Source organism: Mus pahari, chromosome 2 (assembly GCF_900095145.1).
Source record: "Mus pahari chromosome 2, PAHARI_EIJ_v1.1, whole genome shotgun sequence".
NCBI lineage: Eukaryota > Metazoa > Chordata > Mammalia > Rodentia > Muridae > Mus > Mus pahari.
In genome coordinates, this window is record NC_034591.1 from 52,762,153 (window position 1) to 52,775,318 (window position 13,166).

Sequence of the window (13,166 nt, forward strand, 5' to 3'; positions counted from 1 at the left end):
TCTCTCTCTCTCTCTCTCTCTCTCTCTTTCTTTCTTTCTGTTTTTTTTTTTTTTCTTTTGGGACAGGTTTTCTCTTTGTAACAGCCCATAATCACCCCTTTCCAATACTGCTTTTTCCCAGGAGTTTTGACTCTGGCCCTCCTGTGCATACCAAACTCTGCAAAGTGTCTCTGCCTCATGGCACCTTTCAAATATTTATGTTTTTCACATTTCTAGTACCTGCTTGTCTTCTGAGCTCCTGACTTGCATATCAAGTACTTAAGTACATGGCCCATTAAACTTAGCATATCCAGCTCTCTCCCAACAGTTTTCCTTCTAAATTTCTACTTTGACTTAATTCCTCTACCTCTAGTTCTCTTCCACTTCTTCATCTCTTTCATTCTCTTCTCTTTCAAAAGAAAATAGCATCATCGGTGCTGCTTAAGCCAGAATCCCAGACAGGCTATGGAGCCCTTCGCTTGCTTTGTTCATTCACCTTGGCTTGCTCTGTGTTCTGACTTCATGCCTCAGGCATCTATCTACCTTCAGGCTCCTAGATCAGGTAGGAATCCATGACTTTACAGTTGGAGACTTTTGGAAAAGTGTGTGTGTGTGTTTCCTTTTTTTTTAGTCTCTGTGCATGTTGAGTGTGTGTGTGTGTGTGTGTGTGTGTGTGTGTGTGTGTGTATAGAATAGATTCTGTATTTCTCATGTGAGAGAACATATATAATAGTTGTCTTTCCGAATCAGGTTCGTTTCACTTAATGTTTTCATTCTTTTTTCTAAAAATTGCATAATTTCATTTTTTTACGGTTGGAAAGAGGATCATTGTAGGTGCCAGTGCTTTAATTGAGTGGGTTTGGTCACTTGCTGTGAAAGCCCAGTAACCCGTGTTTGATCCCTGGACCTCACATAAAACTGATGGGAACGATCTTTATATGGCAAGATCATGTCTCATGTATGAGTGTGTGTGCACACAAAAATAAAAAACCCTTTCATTGTGTACATACACCACATTTTCTTTGTCTATTCAATTGTTGATGGGCATGTATAACTTACCCTTGTGAATACAAGAACTGTGCCATAAGAAATGTGACTACACCAATGAGGATTGTGCCTCCCACTATAGTCCAAGTGTAGTCTAGCTGGAACATATGGTTGCTAGTTACCTGTTTTTTTGAGGAACCTCAGTACTAGAAACATTTTATTTCTTTTGTACTATTTATGAAAGAGGGTAAAAAGAACAAAAAAGTCAAAAGAGAAAGTTAATTTTTCTCCACAGTCACAATTCAGAGGACTAAGTTTTCAGTATAGTTTTGTTTTGAATTGCTAGATTCTGTTCTTCACTGTTCTATGTATTTCTTATTTACCACAGTAGAACTGTGGACACTCATTATCTGTTTTACTCAAGACATAGTTGCTGCTTTTAGAGCTTAAGCTATTTTGGAATGTAATTCAGATGCCTTATATTTCACTTCTTGAATAAATGCAGTCATTAATTTTAGTTAAACTAAGAAATACCTAGACAATAAACTATGTTCTTGATATACTAGTATTAAATTTCAAGAGTTTTGAACTGAACAATGGATTAATCTCTTGATGAATTCATAATGTGATGGCATTGTTGGGAGGTGATGCAGCCAGAAAGTCGAGCCCAGCTGGAGGCTGCAAGTCACTGGATACATGTCTTTAGGGTTGTATTTTGTCCATGGGTCTTTTCCCCTTCCAAGTTCTGCCTAAGCTCATGGGTCCAAACAACTATTAGGTGAACCCTGTGAAACTGAATCAAAATGAATCAACACATAATATTTACTATCAGGCATTCTGTTAATGATTAGAAACATGTTTTTACTATAATGACAGGCTTTGATTGCTGTCACCACTCTGTGGTTTCAGCTCTAAATCTGTCATTTTATGAGTTAATTTCTTCCTGCTCTAAAACCCACTAGTGTATCTATGACTTTTTCTGTCCTTGAGATGTTTCATATAAATAGGCAGTCATCTTCAACATTTTTTCCAGAATATTTTCAGTTTGTTCTTGCTGTCTCATAGATTGTTTGTTTCTTATGTACTATCCAATATAGTACACTTTTATACTATACTTACATTTATTAGTAAACAAACATTGGATTATTTTGCTTGTTGTCAGTAATGGTACTGTGAATATTTGTATTCAAGCTTTTGTGTGCCTATGTTTTCTGATCAATTACATGGGTATTCTAAGTATGAAGTCTCTAGTTGATATGACAGCTGTGTATTTAATGTTTTGAGAAACTTTGAGAGCTTGTTCTATGTAGGAAGTGCCAGTTTATAATCTGAGGAAATTTGTATGACAGTTGCAATACTTTCTGTTTGTCTTTTTTATTGTTTTATTCTTGTATTTTTTCATTTTGATTTTGATTTTAAATCTCTTATTACTAATGATGTTACACATCTTTGTGTTGCTCAGTTGCTATTAATATGTATTTTTCACAACAACAATATGCATTTACCTTTTTTTGCATTTCAGTTTTTACTCTACTTAAAATTACAAATGACACTGGCACGCTGGAGGTTTTTTTTTTTTTTTTTAAATATATATAAATATTCTAGGTACACGTCCTCTATTAAGCTGTGGTTGATAGCTTTTATTTCTCATTTTTTGGATCACGTTTTCTCCTTCTTCGTGATATGAAAAAGTAAGTTTTTCTCTTGTAGCTGCAGATCTGTTCCTATTTATGGTTGTGTGTTAAAGCAGGACCGAGCTTTCTCCCTTGAATGGATTCTTAGCTCCACATAGGCAGAGCTGCCTGTAGAGCTGTCACAAGGCTGGCCCATAGCCTTCTAGTGAATGCTGTACTTTCCCCTCTCCTTTGTAGCTCTGATGGTTGTACTAGAGTGGAGGGCCTACCTTGAGACATTGAGCCTACACGAGTGGCTGAAGCTGGCCCTGTGTCAGGTTTTATTTTATTAAGGATTGCCATTTCCTCAATGTAAATAGAACTCTGAATCTGATATCCCACCTCATTTCTTCACAGGGTCTTTTCTGAGAGAGACCTGCACCTGCTAATTGCACTCTTCTGGTACCTGGCAGATAGGATGCACAGCAGCGAAGGGCAGTGGTCATAGAGCCGACCATTGTACTGCTTCCCCTTTCATGTTTCTGTCGGAACTGCAAGCTCCTGGACCACAGTGTCCTCTAGACTTCTGAATGTCATCAATTAGTGTGTTTTCAGATAATGCTAAGTTCAGTATGGCCATTAAGGTATCAGTTTGTCAGAAAGGACATTTGGTCATATAACTACCTTCATGACAAACAATAACAGAAATACAACAACCCTGAGATTTCATTATCAAGAGCATTGAAAGAACCAGTTAATGAAAGCCAATGCATTGCTTTAATGCTTCTTGTTTTACATATTGTTTGCAGGCTCATCCTTTGGAGCCATAGTCTACTGCACTTAATAGCAATTTTAAGTAGAAACTTGGGTTGCCCTACTATTTACTGTGTATGATTGAGTTACAAGCATATACTAATTTTTTTCTTAACACTGAATTAACTGTTTTTAACTGTTATGTTTACTTAGCCAACTTTTCTCTGCTGGTGTGTATGGCTCTTTAAAACAGGAAAATGTGGCACATGTAGGTACAAACATTGAGAAGATAGAGTTTTCTTTCAAAAGGTACGATGGCTCCTGTTTACCTACTCAATGTGTTATTCCTAGATTATGCAAGTATACTGCAGGCTGGGAGCACTACATAAATTCTATTGATTCTCTCTCATTGGAATTGCAATGTCAAATAGATATTAGAGTTTTATCATTGCATAGTTATGGGCTGTCACATTGGCACATTAATTAAAACAATTGGGCAATAAAGAAGACATAGGAATAGATAACGTGCTGTGCGTTTTTGTGAGATTATAGTTGCAGCCTCCACTTATGGCCATAAAGTCTTGTTAATTGACACCTCCGTAAAGCACCTTTGTGTTGCTCTTCTACTTTGTAAGTTGGCTGATCAGTTTGTTCAGGATCTGGGAACATAGAAACATACAGTGAAGCTCACATTCCAAGGTTTTTAATCTTCATTCATGATATAGTCATTAAATGTATTCAGCAAATATTTCCTAACCATCTTCTAAGAATTGTTGAATATAGCAATATATAATGTAGAATCCAATTTGAAAAAATAATTGTGGAGAGGGGAGGCAGAATACCCACTTTAAAGATAAATGTGACCTCTATTTGTTAAGGCACATATGTAAGCTACATGTGGTAAGTTCCTTAAAACTAGGTTGAACTACTCTCCCAAGTTTAGGGGAGGAAATAATTCTGTGTCTTTGTGATCAGTAAAGCTATAAAGCTCAATGGTAGAGGAATTATTTTGTATCCATGACAAAAATCTCTGTACTTTTTTTCTTAAATACACATCTGTATTCTAGAATGGTAGTGAGAGGTAGGTGGCTAAATGTACTAGCTTGGAAATCAACTATTGTTCTGAGACCAGCTGCTTGGCAACCTCATTTTATGTCCTTGAGTGTATAGAATCGATGTAATAATATGTGTCCAGCATATCTCACTATGATAAATGAGATAATGCGAATGCCTAAGGTGCACCCTGTAGTGAAAGTCAGATTGCTTAGCAGGTGTCTATTTTTTTCCCCTACACCTTAGGCTATGCATTTGAATGATAGCAATGCACAGCTTCCCTTGACTAACAGGATTAGTGTCCTTACCAAAGCACTGCATTTATTGCTACTGAATATCATATTCTGTGTGGCATCTGAACTGCTGTCTGAAAAATTTTCCAGAATTCATTGGAGACCACCTATGTGAAAAGAGAATAGTTAACAATTCTATACTCTCAAATATGTTAAAAAGAGCTGTTTATTAGGCTGCTAGTTTAGGGATTTTACAATGGATTTATAAACTCTTAAGTCATCATATCATCACTTAGTGACAGTAACCTCAGTAGGTACATTTAGAAGATTGCTTAGATCATGCAGCTGTTCCGAATCAGATCTGTTGGAATGTGCAATTTTACTGTTTACCTTGGGATGTGCTTCTCACTAGAGCTGTTAAATTTTTTTCTTGCAGGCCAGTGTAAACCATTCCTCCAGGATGGTATGGATTTATGTAAATGTTATTTTTTGTTGTTTTGTTTCTCCACAGGTTACTTCTAGAACTGCTGGAACTGTTGTTTGATAAGTTTAATGCTGTAGCCACTGCACACTCTGTGGTTCTGGGGTACCTTCAGGACTCTGTTGGGACTCAGCTAACACAGCAGGAGGAGATCAAATTATATGACATGGCAGATGTGTGGGTGAAGATCCAGGATGTGCTGCAGGTAAGGCTTTGTACAGAGGCTGCCGTCTTGACTGGGGACAACAGTGTAGAGCAATGGAAAACAGATACTTCAGTTATTACCTTAGGAAGCACAAACTGGATAAGGAAGTAATGCTTTCATAGAAAGGGGATGATGTAATTTCTGTCATCTTTCAAAGGACTTCTAATGAACTTTTGTTATTATTCTTGTCACTATTTCACAGGGGAGTGCCAGCCTTTAAGAATAGTTGCTGATTTTCAATATGTAGCACTCAAAGGTACACTCTATGAGGATTCTATTCATTTGTTTCTGCTTCATTGAGATTAGTCATATGTTTAGCTAGTAAGAAACTTGGGTGGTTAATATAGGAAGATCATGAGTTCGAGACCATTCTGGGATTTATAGAGAGTTAGTTGCTGGCCATGCCTATGAAATGAGACCTTGTTTTAAAAGAAAGAGAACAGGTATATGTTGGGGAGAGATAATAAATATTAAAATGTTTTAAAGCTATTTTATGAACATAGCTGTTATTAATTTTACTATTTTCTTGCAATCACCTTTTCAGGCATTGGGTTAAATGACAGGTCAGGAGCTTATTCTGAGAGATGAAAATAAATCCGTGGTTAGAAGTGTATCACTTTCATTTGTTGAAGATCAAAGGGATTACAGTATTGTTTGATATGATACCGCTGACATGGCATTTAGAAACTACATTATATTTTTCTCTCTGCCAACAAAATATATTTGATTTGGCCAGATGAAAATTAGAAATGCAATTAAGAGTTAGCCAAAATAAGTTTGACATAGCTAAATAGAAATGGTAATATCTACTTAGTATTTAAAAAAAGTAAGTACATGTGGAGAATTGAAAAATGTAACTATGTTGGAATGAAATCACTTGCACAGAAAATAGGAATGTTTGCAGTGATAAATAAATCATGAATGCAAATTGTAGTCATTTTTGAGAATATCTGCACGCTCCTGGTAGATTGAATAAGATTGATTCTTAGTAACTCATTTCCTAGACTTATTTTTGGGAGAGAGGTGATATGCATTTGCTCAGTTTAAATGGATTGAATCTACTTTTTTTGGATTCTTTTTACTAATATGTCAATACCTGTAATAGGTGCTTGAAAAATGTTTGTTTATTGGTGAAAATATCTCTATGTGTTGGAGCTGGTTATTTAACACTTTCCATACTGGTTTGTTTATAGAAATGTTTGTCACCTAGAAATGAAATGTATTTTTCATGTTATTAACATGTTAAAGCAATTTCAAATATTGGGGCATTTCTAGACCTATAGTTCTGGCTATGTTGAAATTACCTTTTGAAGTAAGGAACCATAAATCTGAATGGACTCAGGTTAAATAACAGAAATCAGAGAGCAAGTGAGGTTAGTTCCATATTATTCTTGCTTCCTCTGGTGGGTACTTTTCAAGCTATCACCATAGAGAAATGAAATCCAAAAGATTATCTTAGCAGAGGAATCAGGGATTACAGTTTAGGGAAGTAGAGGCTACTGAAATTTGTGAAATGTAGAGTACTGGCGAGCAGGAAATTGCATGCAAAAGGAGCCCTAGAAAATTAGTGCAGAGTTGGCTGATCCCTTGGTCAAACATGTTCTACAAGCCTTAGCAGGAAACAACCACTGTGGTAAAGATTGCTGATTGGAGATCCTGAAAGTATATGCAAATGCTTGGGAATGAGGAGAGAACAAGCCAACATATCCTGTGGTTTCAGATATGACTTTATGCCTTAGGAGCATACATAGACCTTCATCACAGAGCAAAGGTTAATTCATACAGTACACCCCCAGAGTCCCTCCTGAATTGAGCTGATCCCCTTAGGAAGTAACTGACTAACATCTAAACTCTCTCCTAACTAGTATACAAGAATCAGATTCCTAACAATCATGCATATGCACAGTGTCTAGCATGCAGTTATAATACCATTCAAAAGTGTGACTGCATGACTCATGCAGGATAAAAACGGACAAAAAATTGTATCTGCAATGACAACATCACCAGTTGGAGTAAATGGTGAATTTTATACTCTAGAGAGGATCAATGAACCTGATCATAGATCATTAAATCCTATCCACATCAAAGCACAGAGTGGTATCAGACCTAAACCAAAAAATGAGTAAAGCCATTAGTTTCCCTGATATAGTTTCTTTATCTAACAATTATGTTATTGCAGTGTAGAGGGAGAAGATTAGGACATAATATTGCCAGAAGAAATAATAGCCAAAATTATTGAAAATATAGACCCATGTATCAAGAAGTCCAAAAAAATTCCAAGCAAAATTAACACAAAGAAAATCAACACTAGATGTTAGTTTGCTGAATACCAAAGGACAAAAATGTTAATAGCCTGAGAAGAAAAAGGACATACCACTATGGGAGACACAATAAAAATAACCACTGACTTTGCTTCAGTGTCAGCATAAGCCAGAAACCAGTGAATGCCATCTTGAAGGTGCCAGGGAAAAAAATTGTCAATCTAGAATATTGTATCAATAGATAGAATGTTGTATCAATTGAAATTATCCTTTGTGGTAAAGGTAAAACAGACATTTTCAAATGAATTAAGGCTAAAAGTATTTAGACTTGCACTTAAGAAATATAGAAAGCTTCTTAAGCTGAAGGAAAGTGGTACCATATGATAACTACAGGAAAAAATATGTGGGTAACAGTGAAATATCATTTTCCATATTTATTGAATATTTTTTATCTTTTGATGAGCTTTCTTTATGTTTAAAGGAAAGCTAATAATCATATATGATAATTTTATCATATATATGGAGTCAATTTTATAGCAATAATTTTAGAAATATTTTTCTGGTAAATAAATCTGTGTTGATATAAGTTTCTTACAGCATATGTGAAGATATACAATTTTTAGGATAAACTATAATAACTTCAGAATGCATAATTTAATTTCTGGTACACTAAAACGATAGAATGTATAAATAGCTAAAAAGCTTTCCAGAGGACATAAAATTGATCACTGAAAAACTAAGAAAGGAAGAAAATTGATTAATCAAGAAAGGAAGAAAAAAGAGCAAAGGAGAAAGAAAAGATAAAGAACAAAGCTAAGATAATATGGCTAGGATACAAATAAAAAGCTTTATACTAAGTATACAATTAAATATAAATGACTAAACACCTCACTTATATGGCAGAGATCATATTGGATGAAAGGTGAACAAGAACAATATCTATGCATGCAGGCGTAGTAGATATATTTTATTACTTTTTGAACTTTTAAATATTTTTAAACTCGAAGGAAACTTTTAAGAACACTAAAAGACTACCCAATTGCCTCTATGTTGAAATTTGCCTTTTGCTAACATTGTAAACATTGTATTACTTTATATACTTGTCCTCATTTACAACACACACACACATACACACACACACACACACAGAGAGAGAGAGAGAGAGAGAGAGAGAGAGAGAGAGAGAGAGAGAGAGAGAGAGAGGAGAAACACTCACAAACACACTTCTTTGAAAAACTTGCAGCAATTTATGTAACCTATTGCATATATTGTATTTTATAATATGACCCAATAGTGTAGATAATGTGTCTGTTTATTTTTATTTATATCAGTTGTTCAGTATAGGACATTTAAATATGCCATACATGCAAATACAGCAATTCATCCGCTCCTGCAATAGATGGGTTCTGACTTTGCACAACTTAAATTACTATTTCTAAGTTTCCAGTAACAATGAAATGATCCTAATTCTGCCATAGTGAGGAGCTGATTAAAATTATGAGCAGGACAAACCAGCTATCCTTTCTTCCTTTATTTACAGTGGCTTTATCAAATATGTGTAGTTCCTAGACCTTTAAAAACAAAACATATTAAAAATGATGATAAGGGACTGGTGAGAAGGCTCAATGGGTAAGAGCACTGACTGCTCTTCCTAAGGTCCTAAGTTCAAATCCCAGCAACCACATGGTAGCTCACAACCATCTGTAATGAAGTCTGATGCCCTCTTCTGGTATGTCTGAAGACAGCTAGAGTGTACTTATTTATAATAAATAAGTAAATCTTAAAAAAAAGTACAGGGACAAGATTTATTTATTAAAAAAATAAAACGATGGTAATAATGAAGCAGCTTAAATTCAATTAGGCATTAATATTGGAAGGTATAAATTGTTACAATAGGTATTTCTGGGTTATTATGTAAATTACTCCTTCCAAAATTTAAAATGGAGATTTGGATTTTGTATTTTCACATCACAGAGTGATGTATTTTAGCAGCTTTAATGGAATGCAACTGATACGCTGCCAAGTTTACTCACTTAAGGTACAGGCTTTACTGCTTCTCAATCTGTTGGCTAAGGTTAGCTGTAAAGAACAGTTTTTACAGTATCTTTATGGAATTGTACAGCCATAGGTACAGTCTAACTTTGAAACATTGTCTTTACTCCAAAAGGAAATATTGAATCCACGAAGTTCCTGCACCTTCTCTACTCTAACACAGTCACAGTCCCTGTCTGGGTAATGTCTTGCTTGCTGGCAGGTTTAGGACAAGGAAGGGGTTTCATTTAGTTTTCATGTAGAGTTTTATCCATAGAGCCAATTTAGTTTTCATATGCTTCTTGGAAGAATGGTCTTTAGGTGAAAAATTACCCTTGAAGCATGAAATAATTGAAAATAGCAGACATCTGCATTTAAGCATGAATGAAAGTAAGATAACATGATGAATGGAATTATACATGTTTGGAGTTTAATTTCCAGCTTTGTTTGGTATGGAAAATGTTTGTTGCTAAAAATTTAAAGAATTTTTAAACATTAAAATGTGGAGGAGGAGGAGGAAGAAGAGGAGGAAGAGGAGGAGGAGGAAGAAGAAGAAAAAGAAGGATAATGATGATGGATGATGATAATGATGATGATGATGATAATGATGATGATGATGCGAAGGAGGAGGAGGAGGAGGAAGAAGAAGAGGAGGAGATGATTAAGATTCTTAGCTTTTAAATAAGTCTTCATTTGCTTTCTGCTGTAACCTGGGCTTCCCCTGCCAGCAGAACCAGTCCTTTAGTTAGAAGCTCATTTGTCTCAGCATGTTTGTGTCTGGAGACAGACAGTGAGAAGACAAGGCCAGAGCTATCACAGTAACAAGGTGTCAGCCCCATGACCACACACCATTGCACTCCTTTTTCGTCTTTGCACTCTTTTGAAACTGTGATAATAGAAATACGTGTTTTTACCCCTCTGAGCTGTAGAACTCTCCTTCCAAAATGTCACCCACTTGGTGATATGCCTGTCATACCCATGGCTGCACATTTTCAGGTGTGGAAGTCTGGGGTCCACTAAAAACGTGAAAGTCCCCATTTCTTACCAAATTCTTCATAACAGAGAAAAGAAGAGGGTCACTTTAAGTAATCTCATCTTCCTAGCTGTATGATTCTGAAAAGATGTAAGTTTTAATATCTGATTTCAAAACAAAACTGTCCGTTTTACCATTGTTGGCTGACATGTATAATCCTTTGATGAACTTAATAGTGTCTGAGCAGTAGATCGCAAGGACTCTGTTTACTCCTTACGGTGACTCCTGGAACAGGCCATTGCTTTTCTAATGTCTTGAGGTCATTTTCTAGAGAATGTAAAATCATTTTACTTTGGTAACTGCTGCATTAATGTTTAAATAGTGATAAAATTAACCTCATGGAGAGAGAGCCAGGAGTTTGCTGTCAGGGAAGAAAATTTATAAAATTATTGGTCCTGATGGTGACCTAGAGGGAATTTTCAAGGAGACAAACTGTTTCTATTTTCAATCTAGGACTGCAACTAGGTTATTCTTAGGTTTTGTTGCTTTTAATATTTTAGTTAAGTAAGGATTCCCATCCGTAAAGTGGAGCTAGCCTTTCAGAGTATTTCAGCCACATAATTTACGAGTGAATTATCCATAAAAATGGCCTTTCTTTTAAAGCTTTGCTCTGCTTTGCTGTGAGTTGAATGGCATACAATTCAGTTAACATTTGAAAGACAATTCACAAATTTTCCTCTGAATTGCAGTCAGTCTGAATCGCACGTTTCACATTTACTACTAATTCTTATAGCAGAAAGGATAGGGCCTTGCACAGATGTGGCAGATACCCAAGAAAAGTACTAGGGTATTCAATGTTCAATAAAGCCTCGGGTAAATGGAGAGTTATTATACTGAGCCATAATTTAGAAAATAAAGACTTGGCAGGGGACACCTGGATTTGGTAGATTTGGTTTTAAGTCTGTTCATGACTTTCTAGATACCCATAAAGACCAACTTTGGCGAGATTTCATCTTGACCTGTAGAACAACAGGCAGGTAAAACAGGTCTTCCAGCGTTTTGTGCCTAATCCACATGTGTCTACTTTTATCTGAGATTTGTATGGGTGAAGCATTTAAAGACACACTGTATAAAGATCCTGTTGGTACTCCTACTTGATATGTGCTCCTCAATCTTTGTTGCCCAAGCCTGATCAACAGTACATACTCGTGACTGACTGATAGGAAGAGCTGAAATATGATGCTGTAGAAGTGTTCCTGGGATTTGTATGATGTATGCCAGCAGTTAGGATTTTCACTGACAGTAAGCATTCTATCAGAGAATAGAGAATTAGTAATCTTTAAAAATTTTATTTTGAAATGTGTTTTTTTTTCTTAAATTGTTGAGGAATCATATGTATCTGATTTCTTGACAGTTGTGATAATTTATTTAAAATCTGGTTTTCTGTTGGTGCAGACAGAATTATTAGCAAACTTTGTGACTTCAATCACCCACATGTTATTTCCCACAATTTAGTGAGTCATAATGTCATGAAAGTATTCCATGGTGATCATTTGCCTGGCTGTTCCATCTGCAGTGTGGACTGATTAGAATGAGCAGGATTTGTCAGTATGTGACTGGCACCTTTGTGCTTCCACACAGTCCCTTCCTCTCGTTCCTCTGTATGACTTACATCGTGGGTATTCCCACCTTCCCTTTCAGGTGTTTTTTTTTTTTTTTTTTTAAAGATATTTCTTCTAACATTTCCCATAAAATAATTTTAGAAATAATTTTGATCTGCAAGGCAGTTAAATAAATCAAGAATAATTGAGAACAGTTTGTGGTACCACAGAAAAATGTTCCATATGTACACAAATACTGAAGAGGACCATAGAAGGATGAGGTCAGAGTGGGCTAAAATAATGTGTTCACATGTGCGTGTGCGTGTGCGTGCGCGTGCGTGTGTGTGTGTGTATGTGTGTATGTATGTGTGAATATACTGTGGAACCTGAGGACCTGGATGGGTGTTGTAGTTAGTTTGTCCTCTAAAACAATATTACTACCATTACTACTAACTAATCAACCAAGTGACCAACACAAAATCCAGGACAGAACAATTTTGGATTCTATGGATATCTTTGGTGAAGTTTTGGATTTGGCTCTTTAAGAACTAGCTGTGATCATTCTTTTTTTTTCTATTTTTCTTTAAATGTATTTTATTATATGTAGTGATAGGTTTCTTTTAAATAATGAATTTTTTTATTAGATGTTTTCTTTATTTACATTTCAAATGTTATCCCCTTTCCTAGTTTCCCCTCCTAAAATCCCCTCTCCACTCCCTGTCCCCCTGCTCCGCAACCCACCCACCCCAATTGCTGGTCCTGGAATTCCCCTATACTGGGGCATAGAGCCTTCCACAGGACCAAGGGCCAAGTTCCACCATGTGTTTTCTTTGATTCGTGGTATAGTTCCAAGGAGCTCTGGGGGTACTGGTTAGTTCATATTGAAGTTCCTTCTATGGGGCTTCAGTCTCCTTCAGCTTCCTGGCTCCTTCATTGGGGACCTTGTGCTCCATCCAATGGCTGACTGTGAGCATCCATTTCTGTATTTACCAGGCA

The 13,166-nt window shown here is 36.0% G+C and overlaps 1 protein-coding gene across 2 annotated transcripts in view; it reads left to right on the forward strand.

Annotated features, from left to right (window-relative positions):
• Exoc4 (exocyst complex component 4) overlaps nt 1-13,166 on the forward strand; it is a 711,882-nt gene that overhangs the window by 95,545 nt on the left and 603,171 nt on the right. For both annotated transcript variants that reach the window (XM_021189789.2, XM_029535373.1), the window contains exon 7: nt 5,130-5,304. In XM_021189789.2, the coding sequence (XP_021045448.1) occupies nt 5,130-5,304 (175 nt within the window). The remainder of the gene's footprint in view (nt 1-5,129; nt 5,305-13,166) is intronic.